The sequence below is a fragment of the Gavia stellata genome, chromosome 2 (assembly GCF_030936135.1).
Source record: "Gavia stellata isolate bGavSte3 chromosome 2, bGavSte3.hap2, whole genome shotgun sequence".
In the NCBI taxonomy this organism is placed as follows: Eukaryota; Metazoa; Chordata; class Aves; order Gaviiformes; family Gaviidae; genus Gavia; species Gavia stellata.
Window position 1 is genome coordinate 168,572 of NC_082595.1, and position 26,313 is coordinate 194,884.

Below are 26,313 nucleotides of genomic sequence, written 5' to 3' on the forward strand. Positions count from 1 at the left end.
TTGTGAGATGCCATCCAGCCTCAGGACCTACATTGATTTTCTCAATTCAATTTGTTCTTGCCATTTGTCACAGAAAAATTGTTACTAGCATGATTTCAAAGTCAGTCGTCTTAATGAAAGTTTTTATGAACTATTAGAAAATTGTGAAACTGCTTCTATTGAGTTCATCTTAACCATTACTCCCCACAAATGAAATTCTTTTACCTCTGGGTCCTTATTCCACTGCACTACATATTCCCAACAGCAGTGTGCATGGAGTACATCCACTTCAAGACTACATGGAAATTGCTGATATGCTAGTTGCAGCAGCTCTAGAAAAAGAAAATTTGAAGTTACAAGACAGACCTCTTCCCACTATAATTTCTGCTACTTCACAACAGTAGCAACTAAAACATCTCTGCAGGCATTTAGAATTCAAAAAATTCATGTTATTTTCTTACCTAGGATTGTTTCCAAGCCCGCATCTGCTTCTATTTCCTCAAGAAAGATGTTAGTATGCATTTCTACAGATTCTTCAGTACTATCTGTATTGGTTTTGTGTTGGGCCAAATTCAGTACAAGAGGACTGAAGCCTTGCTTAAAAACCCACTTTGCTACAGTGTCAGCAATACCGCCTAGGACATAAAAAATTATGAGGTATAGTCAATGTATCCCAGAAGATTTATGGTTCAGAATCAAAGGACAACAGAGAGGAGTTTTAACTAACACCGTTAATTACATAAGAATAACTTTGCCAATTCAAAAACGTCCTAATCAACTGATTAGAGGTTTACAATGCAGTCTTTACAGTAATACTCTTTTACAATTTTAAAACGCTATTCTACGAGGTTTGCATTGTTTTTTAAATTAAGTAACCAGCAGAACAATCTCCAGTGCAGTGTATATCATAAATTAAGGTAAGGATGGCTTGGAACTCTATTAGAAAGACAACCATCTTTCCAAGAGAAAAAATGTACCTTTTCCAGCTTCAAGCAATTTCTTTACAGAAAGCCTGCCCAAAGGCTCAGTCTGGAGTGATGAAACTCTTTTTGTCCTTTTGTTCACTTTGCTATGCAGTAGTGTTTGAAGTATCAGACAATCCTCTAGCTGTTTCAGCAGAAGTTTCCAATATTCAGTATCAAGGGAAAGGGCTTCCCAGGATTCCGTGTCCGAACCTACAATTATTTGGGAAAACTAACAGAACATATGAACTGGTTTAGGTCTGTTCACTTAAGGTAGCACAGTTTTGTTTAAAAAAAAGTATAGTATTAAAATGGAAAGCTATATCCTAAGAGCTACTGCATTTTAAAGAATAATTTAGTTCAAGATATGTACATTAACTATTATGCAAACATAACATCCCACACTGCTCACAAGATGCACAGATTCTTAAACAAAAAACATAAGGAAATAAAAGGACCTGAAAGGTCATCTTACAGTCCCATTTTAAAGTTCATATTTACTTGAAAAGTGGGTTAGAATTAGATCTTTTTGAAGGGATTCTAAGTCCTCCACTATATACACATTCCCTACATATGATTAATCCTCCTACATTTCAATTCACTACCATATTTAAAAACATGTATCATGCACCCCCAAACACTGGATCACACCACATCACAGTTCTGTGCATTATTTCGCTAATTCTCATGTTTATCATCAAATGCTCTGCCAGGAAGCCCAGGAATCTTTCCAGTAGGGTGCAGATCTGATTTTTAGCTTCATGCACCAAGACAGCAAACTCTAGAGTTCTCAGAAGCCTGGCCATTAACAGTTTTAGATTTAAGCCGAAGGATGGTAGGGGGGGAAAAAAAAGGGGGGGGGGGGCGGGAAGACACAAATGGTTTTATGGAAGGGAAGTTTTGAGGGAAATAAAGCTGTTGCTTTATTCTTTTAAGAGCAGAACAGAAGGTGACAAAGGAGAGAGCATATGGGTAAAGCATAATATGCTGCAACATACCAGCATTCCTATTTGGGCAACGCTAACAATTTTAATACACAGAATTGCAATTGTTAAGGTGATTGTGCAAAAATACTAAAACGCTTCCCAGTAATCTAGCTATAATTTATAAAGCAGTCTATTTACAAGACTGAACATCACCTAAACCCCACCTAATCTGTTAAGGCAAGTAGTAAAATACAAATATTCCTAGTGCTATTTAGGAATGTAATAACTTTTTCTATTTTGAATGGCATTGCTGTGTGGAGTTTCACAGTGTTAGTAACAACTTTGTGAAAAGATACTTATTGCCAAAAAAAAACCAGCCACCCATCACCTTAAGAAGTAAACCATAGTAACGTAAAGGCTAAGAAAATTCACCAGTATATTAAAAACATAAATGAAAACTGCATTAAAACAGGTTTACCATCCAAAGTTCAGTGAACTTCTCAAATTTATGTGGAAACTGCATAGGCTTTAAGTTTGTCAACACCATTTGCTATTAAGAGAAAAGATCACTGTAGAGTTCCCATCACATACTTAAATATGTTCAGCACACAATTCTGATATATCATTCATTCACCTCAGTATAATAGTCTTCAAATTCAAATACAAATTTTCAGGCTTGCAGGATGGCATGCTTATGCCCATGTTAGAACAACGACAAATTTATGCTGAGGGTGTTATTTCATTACAAAGACAGCAACTTGCATGGAACTGATGCAGAAAATAAAAGGGGGGGGGGGTCCAAGATGACTTACCTTTTTCTCTGTCACACTGTCAATTATCTGTGCAGTTACAGAATGTCCAACGTAAGCAGATAACAAGGCAGCTGCATTATTTTCAGACTGAACACAAGCTGTCCGCATTTGCTGCCACCAGGGGGAAACTGACTGAGTGTCCCAGGACTCATCTATAGCAACTGTAGAGAAAGGGAGAGTAGGAAATGCAACTTGGGTCATGGGGGGGTTAAAACTAGCAAAGCAGCAACCAACCCTGGAAGCGTCACTTATTAATACAGCTTCTATTAGAAGCAATTTCCTATTACTCTACATTATCTTTTTCTAGATCTGTAGCATACAATTTCTAGATTGTAACTCAAATTTAAAACAAAGAGTGGAACATGAATTACTCTTCTCCAAGTTTCATTTGTAGGGAACAGACAATAGATCTAAATCCCTAGGTAGTAAAACCTGCTGCACGCTTAATAGATCTAAGGAATATTAAAAAACGACGCTTCACAATGCAGACAGCTTCTTTTGTTATTTCAAGATGCCACACATATTCAGTGCACTCAAGCTGGCTCTCTTCAGGCTACCTTGTGTTCAGCAGAATTAATTTGTTCAGACAGCAGCAGTAGCTTATTCATGCTTCCAGTTTCAAGCTGATAATGGTGCCCTATGGTGAACTAGACATAAGGGAACCTGACTCAGACATATCCATAGCAGCTCTGTGTGAGGCGGAAGAATCAGTATTTATTCGTTACACTTACCCCATATAATGGCAAGCTGACTTTACAGAGTACCCCTCAAGTTACAGAGATGTTCAATATACAAATGCTGCTAGAATAACGGTGTCTCAATGAGTTAAAGCAACTCGAAGGACTTCTGGGAGCCAGTCAGCTCAAGCGAGAGGGGCGGGACTATACCCCCAAAAAAGGGAGGAAGGGGAGCTGAACAGCCACCTTCTGGTGCCAAATAGGAGTCGTGTCAACTTGGTGGAGGGTGAAACTGGGGAGCATGAAGGCGGCCTTTAATTGTGACACTCTTCAGATTTTGACTGTATTTTTAGTTACTTCATTAACATGCAGCATTTAGCTCTGTTACATAATTTGCGATGGGGGGAAACCCCTAAATGATAATATAGGCTAGTCAGAGCAGCACATTTCTAATAATAATTAATATCAGTTGTGTTTAAGTGTTCCAAAAGCACATTTCACCTTTCATTTTACTCAGAAGTGACAGCATAGTGTGAAGGCAACCGACAGAATCTGGTTTGTCTAGAATATCTTTTTCCTTGGAAAGCCATAAATTGAGAAGGAGCGACTGTAAAAAAAGAGAATATGGAATTGAAGCAATAGAATGAAACTGTAATATTGCAATATACCTAATGCAAACACTTTCTCGAACAAATTTTGTGTCATGGAGCAGAAATGTTATATCCATGAACCCTTATTATATTAACAAAGAAAGTTAAAAATATATCGCATAAAGCACCCTATGACAGACTTTGAAATGAAACAATACAATCTGTTATTCTTATTCAATCTGTAATCTTTCATTTAGACAGATATCTTAGAAAACACCCGCTTTTGCAGGCACAGCCAGCTAATACCAGTATGTTAGCAATCTCAACTTGGTAAATATTAGTAGTTATTAATATTACAGCTGAAAATCTTAATACAGGCAATGATGGAAATAGCTATTTCAGTATTACTTATGTAGTGGATTGAAGAAAAGTAGCAAAAGACTCAAGTTACATGCAGATGAAAGATAAAGATGATTGTCTGAATGCTACTAGCAATTCTGAAAAATTTATTTTTGATTCTTTTTAAACTTCCTTGCTTGCAAAAAGAAATTATAACAAATGTATCAGTAACTGAAGTTAACTACTCTCAAAATTTTTTGCTTCTCTGTAGAAGAAATCTTCAGCAAATTGTCTTGTAGTCCTAAATGCATACTCTAAACATTCCCACTACAATACCCACATTTTCTAGTAGAGGATTTTCTTCTTTGTTTTTTGACATCTCTTAAGTGGGAAATATAAACATGAGCACCTAAAGAACTGAATGTAGGGATATTTGAACACAGCCTGAATACAGCATTAACCCAAAGGTCAACATTCAGAATTTTTCCTTTCATTGTTTTGTTTTCAAAATTCTAAATCAAAGTTTTAAAGTATGTAATAAATACCTTACCAACAAGATTTGAGGGCTAAAACCTGCTGATTCCAATGCATGACACATTTCCTCTGTGGAACTCTCCCCACACAAACACTTCCAGAAGAAAAAGCTACCTGAAGCAAAAATTAGTTGACATTATGAATGACAACTAAAGCCACCGCTTCTCCCCTTACACTTTCACATGAAAGATCATCTATCGGTCAGGTCCTACTGAGTGCAATACAAAGGACTAAGTTACACCCAGGATACCCTGATGGTTTACCCTTAGCGGAGAAGAACGTTCATTACAAAGGACATAAATGTTCCTACCACTACAGGAGTCATATGGAACATGAATTTATAACAAAACAAAGGTTACCATACTGCTTGGATTACACGTTTTGTTCTATTCAAAGACTGGCTTGAAGTGTTGCATAAGTTTATCCATGGAGTAACCCATAACTGTGTGGCAGCACATTGTATCTTACATAGCAAACTTATGGTACTTCAACCAATTAAAAAACACAAACAATTACATAATTCATACCTTACCAGCACTACAAAAAGTGTAAGTGTCCCTTTGAGGGAGAGGAAAATTGGAAAAACAAGATCTTCAAGAAATCATCTGAATGGCTTAGCATGATATTCCTGTTTCCATTATATTTGTTTACAGCTGAACACCCTAATTAAGTTACTGGTGATCCTTGTCCAAGGGGGTGGGGAGAAGAGTACTTCTACCCCAGTTCTTAAAACAAAGTTTAGTGTTATGGTAGAGAAAATGCAAATGCTAAGATTACTTAGAACCAGCCTTTGATCTTCATACAGATGAAAGCCAAGCTCTTCTGCCTAACTTTTCAATCCCAATTCCTCTCAAAGTCTGACGATTAAAGCCAAAAGAAGCAGGAGGCTACAAAGTGAACACCATACAACACCTGTGCACAGAATTCTGTGTTTGCATGAAAATTTCCCCAGAAAAGAAATAATCTGGAAAGACAGTGCCTTTGAGACAGATTTAACTCAAGCTGCTTCCACTAGTTATTTCCCAAGAGCTCCCCAAGGACAGTCCAGAACAGATATGCAAACTAAAGCAGACTACAGGCAGTAACCCCATCCCACATGGTAACAGACACCCCAGACACTCTCCCCATCCATAGTATTTCAGATCAACATTGTCCAGAATCTTCTCAACTCCACAAATAAGGGGTCCTAATTCCCTCACCTAATGGTCCTGTGCTGCCTCTGGTCAGCTCCCCCATCTCTGTGGCTGAAGTCAGTCCTGTCATTAACTGAGCTCTTAGGGTGCTATGACCGCAAAAGAAACAGCAATATACAGCTGCTCTGTAAAGTACCTAGTTACCACTGTCCAACTTAGTGGTGTTAATAAATGAATGACCAGCGATAACATGGCTTTAGGGTAATTATACTCAGAGATGTAGTTAACTTGTATTAATATCCATCTAGGTAGAAAGACTTGTCCTATGGCTAAAGGTAAGACTCTGGAACTAGCACTGTCACATACTACTTCAAGGCAAGTCAGCTTGTTAAGACCCCCAAATTAAGGCTAAAATATTTACACCATCTTAGATTATAATCAGTCTTTAAGTAATTTGACAAACAGTCCGGTAGCTCTTACCTAAAGCCACACATTCGCCATCTTCCATACTTTTCACATTAATCACATCCTTTTCATATTCCAAATATTCTAAGAACATTTTCACAGACAATAAGTCATCCTTCCCATCAGCAAACTGAACAGTAGTTTGGGTGTCTTCTTTCTTGTAGTTCTCCAGTAAAGTTTGAAGCCTATGAAAATCTTTTTCTTCCAGCCGAAGCAGTTTAGCCAAGTCCTTAAAAGTAAAAGCCCCCCCCAAACAAAAATTAAAAAAAAAACCCCACACATCACAAGACTACTACAAACAGACGTTTTTCAAAACACAGTAAAAACTAAAACAAGTCAGAAGAGTCAAAATACTTTGTTTGAACATTAAAAATATCTTTAAAAAGGGCCAAAATGATTGAATAATCTCAAAATCAGTTATTCGTATAGCTCAAATGAAGACCTTGTGTAGCTTCATTTTTAAGGACTTCAACAGATACATTTCCCATATTTAGATCCTGCTCATAGTATAACAATCACCCATCAAGCAAACAAGCCCATATAACACCACTCCATATGGCTTTTATAAATGTATAAGCATTTTTATAAACGATATCAAAACCAAGCCAAATTATGATGCTACAGAAGCAAATAACAGAATTTGTAATTTCTACTGGTCCCAAAATACCCCTCCAAAACTCAACGAAGTTAAGAATATGCTATGTACTTTGGATTAAGGACTGAAATCAGGAGATCCTGGTTCTATTTTCATGTCTGTCTCAACTTTATGTGATTGCTAAAGAATATTAGGTAGATGAATTACCAGAAATTTGTACAGGGGGTGGAGGGAAGCACTATAAAATATATACTTCATTAAAAGTTCCAGGCCATAAAAACAGGTAACTTGCTTACCTACTTATTTTATCTGAGGCCTTGAAAACATATTTTTATGCTTTAATCATCACTCAATAAGACAACTGAATTTTTAATTTACTCACATTATCCGAGGGTGGAGTGTCTTTCTGTATGCTTTGGGAATTCAGTTTGCTAACTAGTTCATAAAGATGTAATAGCTTTAACTTGTTTGCGCAGAACTGCAGTAGTCCTTCATCCACACACTCAAGCTCTGAGGAGAAATAAAACTGCATTTGAACTTGAATATATAGCCTGGAATAGTGAAACATACTTCGCGGCTGCATTAAACTCCTCCTTTATTAGAACTGGAGGACTTATGTCTCTCAGTGTAATTTTTTGATGCACTGCTACTTGCAATGATTATATTTAATACATGGCAGTATAAAACAAGAAATATTTTTACGAGAAGTATTAGAGAAAGATAAAAGGCTCATTTTTAAACTGAAGGAGGTTGACAATGTGAAACTGACCAAAGACAAATCTATTGTCTTTTCCTGGTTTAAGGCCAAACCAAAGACTGCCAGAAATTGAAATACACTAAGTCTGAAACATATTTTCTTTTCTTAAGAATTAAATACCAAGTTATAATCTTCTATTCATTATGCCAATATTTTAAGCATATTCCTTACATCAGAAGAGAGCTTGATATCTACTGATATGAATTCAATTTCATCTCTGCAAGACACTGCCTTTTGTATTTCTACAATCTTAGTCTTAGAAATTTCATGTATCTATTGACATTCAAATTTCAGTAACAATTAAACCAATCAGAATATAGGAAGCTAACACCAACACAATGTTGAGAAAAAACTCTATTCCAACTTATTTGTGTTAAAAGAAAGCATTTTATGGAGATCCTAAAAGGACCTTTCTATAGAAAAGATATCTCTGAACACATCATCTTCATCTGAAACAGCTTCTAAACACGATTTTCTCCCTACGAACCCTTAAATACGTTTGATAAATTGCTATTAAATATCCTACAAACAAAAGAGAAACACACAGAGCTTGCCACACAGTCACTTGACCTTTTCTTCACAGCCACAGCATTCACAGAGCACGGCATCTGCTTCATGTTATCTTTTACCTACTAAGCACAAGTGGAAGGATATGTCACTACTCTTCTGAAATTAGAAGGCTGGAACATCAGCCAAGTTTGTTCTTTATCCTGACTGGGAGGAAATAATGTTATGTATGACAATAAGATTAATGATGAAAAATACACACTCAAACAGACCTCAGTAAGTATACAGTTCTGTCAATCTCTCTTCAGCATAGAAGGGCATGTTTCTGTTTTTCTTTGGTTTTTTAGGAGTTGTAATAGAAACAGATAGTGCCTAGTGATTTAGAATGCCAGACCAAAATTAGGTAGAGAACTGCATGTGTGAAGCTCTCAATCTCCTCTACCTACTTCAAGAAAATGGTTAAAAAAAACCCCAAACAGTGATACAAGTGAAAGAAAGATGTCCTCTCAAGGCTCTGAAACTACAAAAACACGCTGTCATGTTCTCACTGAGGTAGGACAAAGGACACAGCCTTTCTAATTAACAAATGGTTTATTCAGGACTTCCACACAACAGTGGTAGGGTCTTCTTGACTCCTATTGCTAAAGCCTATTGCTAAAGGAAGTGGCAGGCACATGCTTCTCCACTCTATTCCTCAACACCCATCTGGGTCTCAAAAACTGGGTCACCTCAACCACAAAGAAGGTTCTCCCAATTTAGAAAGATCCAAGTGTATCATTTCAAAGAAACAATCTTGCAGACTTTTAGCAACAAGATTTTGAATGGGTAATGACATTTCCTAACATGGCTCTGAAATCTCTGGCAAAACATATGAAATGTAACTTCAGCAAAGTTTACCAAGAAAAGATACCAGGCATCTGCCCAGAGCTCAGATCCTCAGTGATAAGGATTTTGTGCTTCCAGTACATTAAAATTCACAGACCAAAGTACCATATCCCTACTGCCCTCCTTGGAGAGAGAAAGAACAAACTAAAACGTCTATAGGCAAGAGTCTGTGAAAGCTTCTTTCTGAAGGAAGCTTTTACTGCACGCAAGTACCCAGCCCAGTTGTTGGGATTTTTTTTTTTAATTTTTGAATGTAATCACAAATTACTAGGCACATAGCAAGCACAGCAAAGCATACTTACTAGCAAGCTATTTGCAGTCTGCAAATACATAAAATACATAGAAGCAACATCCTGTGATATCTAGCAGTAAAACTAAGCAGACCAAGTCTGGTCTCCCTGTGGAACAGAATAGTTCTACCATAGTCTTACAGCACTGTAGATGAAGTGCAAATGCCTCTCCATATTTACAAAATGAATATCCACCTACCCTGTTTTTTTAAATTATCCATTAATGTTTGAGTGATGTTTGTGAGAGATGAAAGTGGCACACGTTCACTTGTCAATATACTTTCCAGAGCCTGTTAAGCAGACATTCAACAGAATTAAACATTTACTTAATTTTACTGTAGAAACATATAAGGTAAGCCATCAAAGAACAACTTTGACAATGATTTTTCATCTGTATTCTGTTTTCACATATACTTGTGGCATAATTTGATCCTACAGGAAGGTCTGCTCTCTTTCTATTATTTTGACTTTTATCATGGAAGATACCTTGGGGAAGTCACAAGCCAAAATTAATTCCAGGCAAAATGTTGTTAAAAAAACCCGCAAACCCAAAAAGCACCAAAAACCCCACCAAAATAGCTCAGTTATTTGCTTCAAGTAACTCTAAGAAAAAATAACATATTTTGAAAGATTGAAAAAAATTTAGCACTCTAATTTGATAACGATTTTTTTTCTAATATTAAAGTATACTGACTTCTAAATATTCACCTGTTTCTTTGTAGCAGGGTATTTGATATCAAGTATTAATTCCTTTGCTTCAGCTTCAATCAAATCTGCAAAGACAATCACAACTTCATTTGATATTTTTCAAACGCATTCTGAAAAGCAAGTCAACCCACACCACAGTTAAGATGCACATGGGTTCACGCTGTAGAGATGAAGACACTATTACAAAAGTTGCCAAAATAAGCTTGGGGAAAATGAAACAAAATAACAGCTCAGTGGCATCTCTTACTCCAAATCTGGCTTTTATAAGAAATATGTATTACTTACAGGAAGAAGGATACCTAGAGTCAAATGCTGAACTCCATTACATAACATAATGGGTTGCAAATAGACCATGGTTTATGCAAACACTCAAAGTAGAGTTTAGTTAAGATTTACATGGCAGACAAGGCTTATACTGGATCCTTGTATGAGATAAATTTAATCTGGTAGCTTATTAAAAAAAAATACAAGCTACTTAAAGATCATAACTCATAGCACATACAGCTGCCAGAACACACCGCAATCATACCTGTGTTTGTACATTCACAGGACAGATAATAGAAGAGCCATTTGATAACATACAATCTTAAGAAATTATACAAGAGAACCTACCCAGATCTGAGGTTTTAGCTTTGAGTAAAGCATTTAACTTCTTCACTAGATGCATATCCTTTGCTCGCTCACTCTTTTTATCACTGAAGGGAAATAATTTTAATTGTATAAGTGAAGAGAACTAAAGTGAATGATTCAGAAAAAGAATAAATATTTTTTTAATTATTTATGATACTTTAAAAGCTAGTATCACATTAATAAAAATCAGGTTAATGCATACAAACCAATGAGACTATTACCAGAGTACTATTCCGCTTGAGAAGGAACACCAGAATTGCTCCTTTTAAATAAAACATTGTTTCCAAAAACAATATTAAAATTATTCGGTTGTACAGAGCACAAAGTCCTTACCTCAGCGCTAAATGGAAAGGTACATGGACAGTTTTTACACTTCCAGAGACTGGATCAACAAGGCATATCTGGTAAGTCTGGGGCTGCCATCCCTGACTGGTCACATTGTTTAGACCCATTATTTTATAGCCAGGATACAACAATCTGAAACCAACAAAAAACACGGCCTTCACAGTGAAGAACAAAATTCGCAACGTTCCCTTTCCACACACTGAATAAAAAGACAACAAATTTTATAAAGCTAAGCTTTAACAACTGCTAAATATATTTATCAGGGAAGACGGCAGAGCAATGAAACATGACAAAATCCCTTTCTATAAAACAACAAACTGCACTCAGTAGAAACACTGTGGGCAACGCAAAAAGCGCCTGCCAACACTCCACTTTTACCACTGGCATATCCATACATCACTTTATTGCAGCAGCACAGCCAATATGCCTACCTGCTAACTGCTTCTTACCTACAATATTTCCCCACGTTGAAGGCTCCAACCCGAGGCCCTTGTTGCGTGCTCCATACTTCCAGAATGCCTCTCCTCGGAGCATAGATCACAAGGAACTGAGCCACTCTGCTTGGACCTTGTGCATTTCCAAAAGGAGAAAAATCCATCTTCTCAGTTTCCCTCTCATGAAGGTCCTCTACAGTCTGTATCCAACCAACTTCAGCATCACGGTATCCTTCATAACAGAAGTCAAAAGTTCATTAGCGTACAGAAATTAATACACTATTAGTATACATCACCACCCACTTAAGTAGTATTCCAGCAGCTAGCTGTCTTAAAGTTTGTTTCAAAACTGTGCAACTCTGGCCACTAGCCAGACTCCTGTCAGGAACTGTGGTCCATCAACTCACAGAAGGGCTCACCAGAGAACTCCTCAAAGCCAAATGCAGCCTCCTGCAAAGCTTTGGGGAGGAACAAGTTCTTCCGGAAGAAGCCACAAAAACCCCCCAAAACTCATCAGGTCTGTACGTTGGACATTACACCAATGCAAAAGCTTCTCGGAGAAGAAAGATCTGTAGTAAGCGTCCAGATTTCTCATGTTTCAAAACAACAAGGAAAGAAGATTTAAGGAAGGAAATTTGCATAACCTACTAAATAGGATATGTAAGTTTTTATTCATATGTTTTCATCATTAAAATGCAATTTCTAGTAACCCAATAAAAACACTCATCTTCCATCTCTCTCTCTGAGCAATGCAAATACATTCCCTCATAAAATCTTCCTAAAGAAAAAAGGCAGAGATGCCCTAATGACATCACTGAACTATGTAATGGTTTAGCAAGTACAAATGAAGGCTCCAAACCACAAGTGAAATACTAATGCATAAAACAAGTTTATAAAAAGATATATTAAACCAAGAAGGCTGAAAAGTATTCACAACTCAATTAATGAGAAAAGGTACGATCCAAAAGATTTCTTCAGTAGACAGCTTTGCTTAAAAAAAAAAAAATCAAAACACACCACACACAAAAAACCCACACAAAGAAAAACCAAAAACACCCAACACTATTTCACATCTCAACAGCCTCACTAGGGAAAGGCTGGCAAATTGTAAGTATGTGTCTGACTACCAAATAAAGCTTAGGACTCTAACAGTACCTTCCTAAATAATATGAAACTCTCAGTAATGAAGACAAAAAAAGTCCAAGAATATCAGAAAGCTCATATTATAGCTAACAAGCTTCAAAATATGAGAGAAGGAGAATGCACAGGGGAAATGTGATTACTCTAGCTATTATACTGTTAACGTGTCGTTGAATTAGCTACTATATTCATGACCACCAATCTTCTGAATTGGTAGTGAGAGAGAGAGAGAAGAGCTAGAAATTTTCTATCTGTTCTTAAAACTTATCTTCCATCTCCTAAAAAGCTGCAAAATTTTAATTCTATAGAAAAAATACCAGTTGTTGTAACACTAGGTAAAATTACAGTTTGAGAGCTTAACATCTGCATTTTTTTTTTCAAAAAGCCCTCAGTTTAGAAGAGACTGAACACTCCCTTCTTGTGCAGTCACCGTGATGAAATGAGAATCTAGTAAGTTGTATATCTTCCTAATGATTTTTCTACTTCTGTTTATTTTCTCAGCAGAATTAAAGAAGATACCAGAGTTTATCAAGAGAAATAATCTTGGAGAACAGAGCTAAAGCTCTTCCAAAAAAATTACTAGATCAAAAGCTTTCCTTTGGGATACAGTCTGTGGAAAAAAAAAATAAATAAATCTACACAATACAAACCAAACAGACCGAATTTTTACTATAGGCCATATCAGTATTTCAGGGATTGGCACAACAATACCGTTACAGACTTCGTATTACATCTTCCTTTAATATTTGGTTTGTAATAACACAATGTACTAAAGTCTTTCTTAATAACGGAAAAACACTTGGAATTCTAAGTCTGAACATAAGAAGCCACAGTATTTTGAAGAATATTATTTGCTATACTAATACACACTACCATCCATACCTTTCCACATGCGAACTGCAAGTCCTCTTGTAACATCCAGTAAAATAACCCTTCCAAAATCATCTGTTACTGCTGCCAAAGTGTTACATGGAGAAAGACATATTCTTTCACCATGGCGACGGGAATCTGGAAGTCCAAACCTAAAAAAAAAAAATTAAAAAAAAAATCAAGCAAAACCACTAGATACCTATTTTTTCTTCAGAAATAGTAAACAGAGTATCTTATAAGGACTAAGATTTCTTTTTTTAAGGTAACATAAAGGTATGGGTAAAATTAAGAGCAAAGTATGAAGAAAGTTTTTGTGCTGTCTACTGGGAGATCTCGTAAGTCTGTTAAAGTCCTACTGAAAATCAAAGTTCAGAAACTAGGATAAGCGATTGCCTTGTCATGCATTGTCAGGCAAGGATCTCAGAGCAGCGGGTTACTTTGTAAGCCCTCTCTTATTGTCGCCTAGTCTTGAGAATACTTTTAAAAAAACTATCAGGAAAAACAATCAGGAATTAATTTAGTCTTTTATCAGCTTTCTTGAAAACATTAGGCTACAACCTGTTGTTCCCATTCTCCTCTCCCCACAATCAACAGGGAAACAGGATACCACCTAATTTTTGTGAGGGGCTTTAAACTATCTTAAGCAGCAAGCACTTCATGCAGCTTCATTGAAGCTCTTCAGTGATAAACTTCAGGACTGATACTAGTGTAGTATATGGTCATTAAACTGTGCACACTACTCTTTTACAGTAACAATGAACCCACACAGTGGAAGTGTAAGAGATGAGTAATTTGTCCAGAATGATAAACTGAAATGAAACAAAACTTAAAAATGACCTGCAAACTATCACCGCTGCTTCAAGTCAAGAAAAATAAAAATGTTCATCAATTATGCACCTTTCAAAATAATTCAGACAACTAAAAACATAAGAGTTTTAAAGTAATTGAGAGAGTATGTAAAACTTGCCTCACTGCCAATGGGGTTGCAGGTTCAACTTTCGGTTTCTGTTTTTGGGCAGGTTCTTCTTCGTGCTTACTCTTCCAACCAAGCCAGCCACTTGCAATAGAAAAACTCATTAGGAGAATCATACTAACGGTCCTAAAAATCCTCAAACTATTACATAGCTACTAAACCAAAAATAATTTAATGTAATTTTTTATGTTATTACCTGGCAGCATTAAATAATGCCGAAGTCAGTTTACTTGCAACTGCTAATGCAACATGAGACAACAGTGGCTGTGAGCTACCCTGAAAGAAAGGAATGAAGCGTTTATAAAGTCAAGAAATAGTCAGCTGTGAGCAACCCTGAAATGAAGGAACAAGGTGTTTAGAAAGCCAAGAAATAGTTCTTACACTGAACTGAACTGCAGAATAGTTTTTCAGGCCTCCTATGGACTTTCAGCTCAGAAAGCATAGCTTTAAGACTCTGCAAAATTTTAATTCATTGCCCCCAGAAAAGCCATTCTGACATCTCTTTACCATTTCAAAATCCTCCTGCAAGTCACTGGTAGCTCAGTAAGTTTGTCTGCAACAGAAGTTAAAAAAACCCTGTGTATGATTTATCATGGTGAGTTAGCTGGTGTATGGCTTTGGCATCGTTGCAAATATCAACGTAAGCAGTTTTTTCATAAACATTGAAAAAGCAAGTACAAAATCAAAATTCCGATTCTAGCATTTTCAATCAACTTTCGATCCTGATAAGGACAGCACACACGCAGGGTCTGAATGTACAAGACACACAGCTACATTGCCATTCTTCTCTTCCAGTACAATAGAAGACGATGTAAGTGTGCTACATGTATTGTTAAGCCTAAGTTGCAGTTTTCTTCTACAAGTAGTAGTTCCACTACGTGAAACCACCACAGTATACTAAGGCCACGTGTGTACATGACCAAAGGCCAAAGGCCTCCAAAAATCCCTAAGATGCATGTTTACACAATCTCAACAGAATTTTTCAAAAACCTTAGGTTACTTAATTGGCAATAACAACTGAAAAAAAGAATTACTTGACTATCACATTCATTTTAAGATAGAATATAAAATTTCTCATTAGAAGGAACCTGTGGTAGACATTACTATCCCATTCACCCCAAATCATTCCCGTTTCAGAAGATCAAGAAGAAAGGGAAATGTCAGCATAAAATGAGCATAAGAATATTTCAGAAATACCCATACAGAAAAGGGAAAGATTAATTATTTAAAGTTTCAGCAAGTCAGCTTTGTAGTACATACCTCCAGGGCAAAAAAGAAACCAGTGAAAGGATTGGATCCAACAGTAACATACTGAGACATAGCAGGTGGGCTGTTTTTTATAGCTGCATTATATCCACCTATATTGGAGGCAGTCTTCATTTGATCAAAAGGAGACAGTGTCATGATGCCTAACAAAAACATCAGAGTGAACGTCTTACAGTTTCAGAACAAAGGCATGCAACTGCTCTAGAAGCCTAAATATATTCTCGCCTTCTTGACTGACCAGCCAACATTCAGGGGGAAGGGAGGAAGCTTTAACCACAGAAATTCCAAAGAACAGAGCAGAAATAACCTAATGTACTTAGGTTAATTATAAAGCATAGTTGGTTTGTTTAGAAGAGGAAAAAAAAAAAAATCAGCAGAGTTCAGCAGCAAAAACACATCTACCAAATTCACTTCACCTGCCTCGTTAGCCCCTTCTGACCTCTTACCTGCTTTTGTGAAAAGGGTGGAAGAGAAACGAAGCTTATTGTCCCTCAGATCTGCCTGTCTGAGAAGAACCTGGGCTTCTGCAAATTCCTAAGGAGTAAAAGTCTCTGAGAGCCTAGAACTCGGTTTGTCTTTTTTGGAAAGGAGCAATCTCAAATTTTAATTTCTTTATGTGCTAGACTTAGGAAAGACCCATAGCACTCTTAACCTGCCTGACAGACAGTTCTTTAACCTGGCAGAAATGGGAATAACTGCATCTGATCTAGTCTCTCTCAGCTATTTCTTACCAAACAAGAGAGGACAAGACATCTACGGCTGTAACATCCCTTCTCCCCTTAAGTGGAGAGGGGAGGCTCAATCAGACTAGAAGAGAAAGTAAAATATATTTTTTATGATGGTTAATGAGATCATTCACTACACAACAGCCTTCTCCCACTATTTATTTCTATCCAACCAGTACCATTAAGTGCTCTCACCCCAAATTTAACAGCGCAAAAACATTTGGTTTCATTTAAGGGGAATATCTGAAATTAAACAGAAATGCTTACCAATACTAGCATGGTCAACAATCGTATCCACATCTTGCAGACCCCATTTCTTATAAGCTAATGGTGGAGGCTGAACATTCTCATTGCCAGATGCTGCAGCTGACAAAAGTTGATAAAACACAAAAAAATTCCTACTGAGTCAGAGACAAAGGAATAGAGGGGAAAAATTGATGCAATCTGAAACCACAAAATAACGTAGTTTTAAATTAAACTTAAACACCTGCTGAGCTAAAATGGCCTTTTGAAATGCTTACCTTAATGAAATTAAAACATTTTTTAAAATTAACTGAATAACATTGCATGATATTCCATCACAAGTATATTTCGTATTTGCAGAGAGCTTTGTTTTACTAGTCATTTATGGCTTGATATTCTGTACAATTTTAAAATGCTACTGCAATTTATTTCTGTGGTCTGGGCATGCTTAAGTGGAAACTCCCTCGCCAAAGTACTTGCAGTGTCAGCACATTTACTAGATATGTAACAGTGTGAGGTAAGAACAGTGGTAAAACTAAAGCCATGATTGAAACTCTTCAAAATATCTATTACAACAAATATAAATGATCAAGAATAACAGAAGATATAGCACTCTGGCTGCGGATATTAAACTAGCTGTAACTGCTTCTCTGCAAATGGTGATCTTCTCTCATTGAAAGACCAGAACATGTTCTGGTTATGAAAGTAGATGGATATTTCTCATTACAGTGTCTGCTTCCTTTTGTATTTGTTGCATGATTCACAGAATATCATTTTTTAAAGTTTGATTTACAAGAGCTTTGCCTTCTCATATATTCCACGGAAATGCTACCTTTTCATTAAGAGGATAAGAATAAACATTATTAGATAGACCCAGGGAACCATTTAGCATGGCAGATCAGGATCTGAGCAGAGCTAAAACCAGATGTCTAGGGAAGAATATTAGAACAAGGACACAGATCTGATGCTTCCTCTAAACCAGCTTCTGAAGCGACCTCCTCAGCCAGAGGTAAGCTCTAAGTACTCAGTAAACCTCCACAGCTTTCTTCTCCACTAATTTGTCAGTTACCCTCTGAGCCCAAGCAAGCCTTTAGCATCCACATCAACCTCAGGCAAAGAATTCCACAATTCAACCTCACACTACATAAATACACACCTACTTTTTATTTTGAATTTACTATCACCCAGCTTCATTTCAAGCCACTTCATCCTGAACTGGAAGAAAGAGGGAGCAATCTGTTCCTACTGGCCGTCCCCGTACGATTCAGAGAAGCGCTGTCTCACCACAGTAGCACTTCTCAGTTGTTTACCACTCATCCCTTCTATGTAAGATTCAATCCTTAGTTCAAGGGTGCTGCTGTCCCAACAGTTCCTAATGCTGTCATGCTGGCAGATCCATTGTGCTTCCCCACCTACACCCAGCCTCATGATTGTCTGCTGATGTGGCCTGCTGAGGAGGAAACAAGAATCTGGCATATCTGAAGTTCAGTGAGAACAACCATCAGGAAATTCAGGAGAACAACTCAGCAACAGCACCTGTTTAACATTTTATCTTGCAGAATTGTAACAGCCCCATACTTGTGCAATCTACCACACTGTACTGTTACATGGTTCTACTCTCACCCCAGGAAACTGACCCTGTTTCCAAATTAGAGTATAAACAGGCACTATACTAAAAGAACAGGATCAAAGGCTGCACAATCAAACAAGTATCAAAAGCTCTCAGGCATTAACACAAAGAGCAGTGACCATTACCGATGTCATCATCACAGCATTATCCCTTCCTACAAAGTCCTTACTGGGAAGAAAAGCACTTCGCTGACTGTGAAATCAGCATCCTGACGTGCTAAGAAGCACCTTAGCAGCATGCTGCCTATTAACCCCAGTGGGCAGCTAAGAACCACACAGCGGCTCACTTACTCCCTCTTAGTGAGATAGGGAAGAGAATCCCAAGATTTGAAGTGAGGAAACTTGTGGGCTGAGATAAAGACAGTTTAACAGGTAAAGCAAAAGCTCCAAGTGCAATCAAAGCAAAATAATGAATTCTTTCACTACTTCCCATCAGCAGGCAGGTGTTTAGCTGTTTCCAGGAAAGCGGGGCTTCATCATGCATAACAGTTACTTGGGAAGTCAAACTCCATAATTCTGATTATTCTCCCCTTCTGCCTTCTTCCCTCAGCTTTTATCGCTGGGCACAACATCATACAGTATGAGATATCCCTTTGGTCAGTTGGGGTTATATGTCCCGGCTGTGTCCCCTCCCAGTTTCTTCTGCACCCCAGTCTGCTCATTGGCAGGGCAGTGTGAGAAACAAAAAAGCTTGACTCTGTATAAGCACTGTTCAGCAATAGCTAAAACATCAGTGTGTTATCAACACTGTTTTCTTCACAAATTCAAAACGCATCACCATACCAGCCACTATGAAGAAAATTAACTCTATCCCAGCCAAAACCAGTATAAAGTATTGTGGTGAGAATGTACAAGCCAGTCAATGCTACTTGGACAACTTGTGTTCCGAGAACATTTTCTGTAGAGGAAGAATTTTCCTTGTATGCAGTAGATGCCTGTATATTGATGGACAAGCAAAGAAGATCCAAATTCCACCTTGATTTGATCTTTAACAAACATAAGTAAATTTCATGTAAGATAAAGTACTACTAATAGAGTCAGAAATAAACATTTTTCTCTCAAACGTACCTCTTGCTACCTGATTGCGACATGCACGAAGAGACTGAAAAAGGCTGAAACCATCAATTGTCACAATTGCTGCTGGGTACAAGATACTTAGTTCTTCATTCTGCAGAAGAAAGTGAGCGAAGCAAGAAAAAAAATAATTTAAAAAAAAAAATCACTGTTACTGTTGTAACAGCTTCTTTTCCATCTTTTAATACTATTAACTAGATGAAGATGAGGGTTACATCCAGAGAGTTATTATCTAACAAGCCCCAGGCAACAGAATAAGGCAAAACTACAGAAATTCAGTATTAAACTGTCCAATAGATGACTAAGTTATTTAGGCACATAATTTTATATTTTTATCTTCTTTCAATGACTTTTATGTTTGCTTAATATATTTTATGGCTTAGGGAGAAAACACAAAAGTAACAGCAGCTTGTGAAGGCCACAGAAAAACAGGTTTATCTAGAATGCAAGTATCAAGGTTTTATGAGCCAAATTCTGAAACTGTATTAGCACCTAAATTACCACTTGAGCGCATAAATGCTAATTTGGTGATATAAATTCAAGACTCAAATTCCTTAATGCTTCTGTATTTCAAAACTGATCCCAAAATGTCACACTAAATCACATGAGCATTTGTATAAAGCAAACATGGAAATTTCTGTAACTTCATTAGTTTTCTGCATCAAGCATGCCAACTTAGCCAAGAGCGAAGACAGCTGGCTTTTCTACTAGATAGCTTGAGCTCTGCAGGAAATACTCATAATGACATGCAGGTTCCTAGCACTATCTCCTATAAAGATCATTTTAATTTTCAGCTATCTTCTCTGTGAAATAATTAACGTAGGTTCTTATGAATGAGTACATATAGCTCTTGGCACCTGCCAAGTTGCATTTTCTCCTTTCATCCATACATTATCATATTTTGTGCACATACATGAATAAACAGGAAATGAATGAAGCCTTCCTTTGCAAGGTTATCACAGAGAAAAATAGAACAAATCTATGGAGCTAGCTAAATACTCCAAAAAATTTAAAAAATTCTGAATCCTCAAACTATACAGGCATGAATACTTCTAGAACAAGAAATCCAGAGTCTCTTGTTCTAAGGAATTGTCCACCCATCAAAAAGTGGTAAAGGATATAGAGGATTCACAGAGAAGACTCCCTTCCATACCCCATAACACTGCCACTTCGCTTTTGAAATAATCTGACAAAACCTGTTCTGTGACACCAGGATGCCTGGGAATTTCATAGGTTCTGCACTTAAGCTGTAGGACAGGATCTTCATTTAAAAGCTGTGCAAGAAGCAGTACTCCACTCTAAAAGAGAAAGAACAATAAGCATGAACATTTCTGCCCCTTCTCTTAGGGAAGGCAAAAAGCACTAGCTGCAGAAACAGAAGTTTTCTAGAAATAGATGTTTATTACAATAGCTTCCTTGTAGGCCTGCCATGCTGAGAAACATACCTCAGTGTAAAAACGCACATAGCCGGAGGTGAAGCCAACGACTATACAGGTCCAGTCAGGACGGCCTGTGGAGCTCCTGTTTCACAAAGATACACTCGAAGTTAAAAACAAATCCTGCTCTAAGCTGTAGACATACAAAAGTGTAATGTAAGGAGACTGATGATGAATATACGTAAGAATATCAATCCTTACCTCTTCTGACTTGCCAATGGGATACACAATACACTACTCACACATTCACTAGAAACAGAAAGATAAAACTAATAAGCATATTTTTTCCAGTTGTGAAATTTTGTTCTACACAAGAGATCTTGCTGAGTCAGCATTTTAAATATTTTAACAATATATTAATGCAGCACACAATTTATCAAATTCATACTAAAAAGGCAAAAAACACTCTTTCATTTTAAAGATATTTTCAATTACAAGTTCAAGAGTGCCCAAATAGATTGCATGAAGGCTTATTACACCTTGTTAATGTTGTCTTTCATCATTCACAGACAGACTATTCTGCCACTACTCTTCAGTAACAATTCAAGTTAAATCTCATGTACGTAAAGGTAAGTAATTTTTTTCTGATCTATAATGATAAACGAAGAACCACCACTTTTTTAAAAAAATAGCTGAACTATACTTATCAAAATAAATTTTTGAAATACATTACACAATTAGGTAGATTTTATATCCATTGCATTTCAGCACTTTATAATTTGAGAGCATTTGAAGAGCTAACATGGTCTTCCCAGTTAATGCATGGCAGGCAAAGCACGCAGAAGGCAAGCAGATGAGCAGTCTCAATATCTCAAATCAAAAGTTATTTAACTGTTACCACGACAGAAAGTTTTACACTCTCTGGGGAAACAGAAGCAGTACAAAGGGTTTATGAAAGAGCATACAAATTCAAGACGACATCCCGAACAGCACTTAAAGCATAAATGCCTGCAGTACTGTTGATTATTTGCATTTCAGGTCACCTCCATTCCCCAAGGAGTGATCAAATAATCAGGCTAGACAATTACAGAAAAAAAAGTTTTCTAAATGCAAGTTTGACATGAGTTGCAATTCAATTACAACTTCAAAGCCATGTTAAATATATCAGTGAAATCTCATCTTCCAATAGCAAAGCTTAGCCACCACTGAATGTGGTTGAAGGCAACTTTGGGCAAAAAAAGAAGTCAAATCTTTCGACAATCTGACAGTAATTGCCATATTTACACTTCCACAGAAATAGAACCCTCACCTGCAGGAAACACTTGCAAGCCTTAAAATCAAGATGTAGTGAATATAACTGTGTCTATCTAAAGAAAGCTACTTGTTCCATATGATAGTATCTCTTGGGGCTGTAACAGTCGTTAAAAAAACTAACCACCAAACAGAATTTCTTGTCCTTTTTTTAATAAAAGATGGCAGGGTAATTTCAGTGGTAGTATGGGGGGAAAAAAACACTGAAAGAGATGCACATAGTTCAAATGTGTGGCAGCAGCAGGTTTATAAAAAAGGATTATGATTTTTAGATTGGAGAGAGGCTGGTTAGGTCAACACCTCCTGTAGCATAACAGAAGGCTGAACCCAATAGGGAGCATGTTCAAAGGCAGACGGCAAATCAAGGCTGCAAATTTAATAACGAAATGCAAAATCCTCTTCCATATGGGAGATTCGAGAAAGCGTCTGTCGGTTATTTGAAAACAGACTGAGTAGAAATATTGTAGAAATACCACATGCATGACCAAAGCAAGTTTTCCAAGTCCACTAAATGACTTGGAGCCCAAAACCATTTCTAAAAGTGACTGAAACATGTACGAGGATATGTACAATGGAGGTAAAAAATGAAAAGCATAGATGAAGTACACTGCGTCTCAAAAGACGAACACTTCTATCACATGAATGTTGCTCACTGCTTATAATTTGGATGACTTCTTGATCAGAGGATGATTTTATATTTGCTTGAGGTTTTGAAAATTAAAAGAAGTATTTCTAAAACAACTTTATACATTTCCTGTTGCAACACCCCCTAATAAAATTTCACCTCTTCTATAAAGATTTTCAAAAAGGGTACACATACATTTCTTTTTTCCCTTCTAGAACAGGGACTTACAAAAAGCATGATAACCCAGATCTAATAAAAATGTCGACATTATATGCAAATACACTGATGTGCACACGCAGTACCTCTGTTAATTTGTATGAACTTCTCCTGAGATATCACACTATGCATGAAGAGTGACCTTTGCAGACAATGTTTCTGACCACCCAGGTTACTCCATTTCTGTTTTCAACATTAAAATGCGTAAGACCATGAATGTACTTGGATGAAAGCAAAAAAAAAAAAGGGACAAGTAAAAAGCATATACTACTAACAAAGTGAAACTGACATTTTAATCACAGTTGCATTTCAACACCTACCCTTCTTCAACATTCAGAGAACCACTCCAACCAACAGCATATTGCATTTCCTCTTTTCCCTTGTCACTGTGCTTCCATTTAGCTGCCAGTAAGAACAAAGACACCCTTTATAAAACTGTAATGTCTTGCATCTCACAAACGTAGTTCTATTCCTAATCCTTCTCTTCTGTATGATACATCCTACCGTGCTTAGATTAAGTACCAATTACAAACCTTGAAGACCATAAAAATAACACTACATCTTTAGAGAAGTCACTAAAAAAGTCCCACATTTTCTTAAAAATTTACATGGAACAACATACTACTGAAATTCTGAAATGCCTAGTTTCGTTTAAAAAGATTTATGCAGTAATATCTACTTCAAATTTTAAAAGGTTCAATTAATGAAACAGGGATCCTTAGGAGAAAAGTACTAAGCAAGGGCAAACTTATTCTGGGATAATTACTGAAGATGAGCTTAAACAAATAGAAAATTTTAATTTTAAACTCCCAAGACAGACATGGGAATCCTACATTAAATCTGACAGTTTTTAATCATCCCATCATAATCAAGGTTAGAAAACACTACATTTTGTTATCATGGGGAGCTATTACAGATGACATTTGATTGTTGTATCATCTCCCAGGTGCCAATGGACAACTGAAAAAAAGATTAGCGTTGTGTGCCATTCGTCTGACACAAAACCTGAGACACAGGGACACTTCTGCCATTGTGTGGTAAGTTGCCACTGTGCAGTTCAGCAGAAGCAGTTCTTCAGCAGCTGAGCTAAATGATCTCCTTATTCTTGATCCAATAGGAATTTTCTGAGGGATATTGCTATCTTTCCATTTTCTGTGAAAAATTAAGCGACTAACCTACATCCGTTTTGGAACACACAGCTTTGCAGGGAATGACACATGCAGCATGACAACTCAATGCAATTTGCCTAATTATGCAACTCTGAGCTTCAACAGCCTGGTTTTGTTTTAAAATGGTATCATATTCCCCATGTCAGGAGGTTTCCCTTCATCATGCTCACATGTCACCAACTGCAGCTGTTAATAGCACCAGCACCCCAGGCAACAGCACATATGTAAACAACAGCTGGCTGATCAGTGTTCCTATATTACTAAGGGTGCCTTTAAAAGAGTTCTGAACGCCCTACTGTAGAGGAAAATATAAAGCTACCCATTCTTCAAGACGGACAAGAATTTTCTATCAAAGCTGGAAATCTTAAAAAACAATCCACCTCAATACTCCCTCCTCCAAGTGACACTGGCTCAGTTAACTCATTTTTTTCACGGAAAGAAAAATAAAGCCAAGTATTTCTTAATGGCTAAATTTAATACAAAAGTTTTGTTTTTCTTACTGAGCACAACTAATGTCAATATCTCTGAGCATCTCAAACAACTGGGTAGTTGTAGTATATATTTATTATAAAATAGTTTTCTCAGATCAAAATATAGCTGAGAAGTAAAGACAAAACAACTTGCCAAGCAGTACCTAGAAAATGCACGATGTGTACCATAAAACACTCCAAAATTCTTGAAGGTATGACTTGAGGAGTAAGGGGAAACAAGTCTTGTCCTGATTGCTATTAAGTGTACTAGCATATATACTTAGTAGAATGTATACTTACGCACTAAAAAGACTGCTTTCTGTTCATTAGCTATTACCATCAGGTCATTTGTTGGCGATAAGGACAATACACAGTCCTGAAGCCAGTAATTTCTCTGGTTCTTGGAATTAGATTCCTCTTCTTCCTACAGGTAAAGCTTTAGTCAATGTATGCAACAATTTGTAAACAAAGCAGAATTTGCAAGATTCATTACAACAATTTGGCTTGCCCTCAATACCAGCGCTGAATGGACTATTACTTATCAAGTCACTAGAGCTCCAACTTGCACAAAAAGCCATGAGAAATGCATCAACCTTGCACTAATGCTCTGTGTTTACAAAACAGAAAACAAAGTAGTACTCATCACTAACTCTCCTCAAAATCTTCTCCATTCACCAAAGAGACACTAGAAGAATGAGATTTAAAGTTCTATTATTATTGGTTAGAGACTGGAAAGAATCTCTTTAGTTATTTTCATCAAAATCCGTATTCAAAATGAACAATTTATCCAAGCTCATACACTGACCAGCATTAAGTAAATATATGAACATATGAAGAAAGTAACTAAGCTGGCATTCACACTAAAGCCTCATGGTAACATGCAACAGATACCACCACATGCCTTTCCACAACAAGGAACTTTACAAAGAAACAAATTCAAACTACAAAGTGCTAAGTGTCAAGGGTTTAATGATGGGTAAGTAAACACTTAGATACCATTGTTATGTATAAAACCAAAAAGATTGCATCTTTTTTCCTCAGAGCCACAAGCCAGATATTTGATTACGGAACAAACAAGGGAGCTCCTGCTAACCATAGTTCAAAGGCAGAAAGGAGGTAATAGGATTTGAGCAGACTGCTACAAGGTCTCTCAGAGATGGTACTCCTGCTTTCTTAGGTCCATCCCCTTAGACTGATCACAGCAATACAAACACCTTCCCTTGTCCACAGTCTCCATTTCCATAACCATATATCCAATCGTACCTCCTCCTAGCTCTCCAAAATATTACTCCATCCTCTAGTATCTCAAAACAGCTACGCACAAATAAAAAACCCAGCAACTTCAGTGTGATCACTTTCTGATCCATGCAATTTATTCTGTGGTAATAAAACTGCACCTACTTGAAAAGATACACATTTTCTCCCAGAAGTAAAAAACAAACTGTAGGAAGAATTTGCATATCATTTGCATATCATTCAGCTATTCATTGTATTCATTTCATTTCATAAGGTTGTACCATAAAAATGGTCACTTTGTGCACATCAGAATACCACGTATATCGTCCATCATAAGTCTACATTAGCACACTACAAACATCCTAACTTGTCCACACCAGCTCTTGATTTGTGCAAGACAACAACCTATTTTCACATCATTT

At 36.9% G+C, this 26,313-nt stretch overlaps 1 protein-coding gene across 2 annotated transcripts in view; it reads right to left on the minus strand.

Annotated features, from left to right (window-relative positions):
* RAB3GAP2 (RAB3 GTPase activating non-catalytic protein subunit 2) overlaps positions 1-26,313 on the minus strand; it is a 50,514-nt gene that overhangs the window by 10,830 nt on the left and 13,371 nt on the right. For both annotated transcript variants that reach the window (XM_059834936.1, XM_059834930.1), the window contains exons 3-26: positions 24,956-25,079; positions 23,337-23,418; positions 21,126-21,173; positions 20,934-21,009; positions 20,685-20,786; positions 19,483-19,582; positions 16,810-16,908; positions 15,812-15,960; positions 14,748-14,827; positions 14,546-14,635; positions 13,591-13,730; positions 11,584-11,800; positions 11,123-11,266; positions 10,772-10,854; positions 10,160-10,224; positions 9,651-9,741; positions 7,395-7,522; positions 6,433-6,646; positions 4,836-4,933; positions 3,858-3,963; positions 2,680-2,840; positions 957-1,173; positions 441-614; positions 205-311 (exon numbers count right to left, since the gene is read on the minus strand). In XM_059834936.1, the coding sequence (XP_059690919.1) occupies positions 205-311; positions 441-614; positions 957-1,173; positions 2,680-2,840; positions 3,858-3,963; positions 4,836-4,933; positions 6,433-6,646; positions 7,395-7,522; positions 9,651-9,741; positions 10,160-10,224; positions 10,772-10,854; positions 11,123-11,266; positions 11,584-11,800; positions 13,591-13,730; positions 14,546-14,635; positions 14,748-14,827; positions 15,812-15,960; positions 16,810-16,908; positions 19,483-19,582; positions 20,685-20,786; positions 20,934-21,009; positions 21,126-21,173; positions 23,337-23,418; positions 24,956-25,079 (2,895 nt within the window). The remainder of the gene's footprint in view (positions 1-204; positions 312-440; positions 615-956; positions 1,174-2,679; positions 2,841-3,857; positions 3,964-4,835; positions 4,934-6,432; positions 6,647-7,394; positions 7,523-9,650; positions 9,742-10,159; positions 10,225-10,771; positions 10,855-11,122; positions 11,267-11,583; positions 11,801-13,590; positions 13,731-14,545; positions 14,636-14,747; positions 14,828-15,811; positions 15,961-16,809; positions 16,909-19,482; positions 19,583-20,684; positions 20,787-20,933; positions 21,010-21,125; positions 21,174-23,336; positions 23,419-24,955; positions 25,080-26,313) is intronic.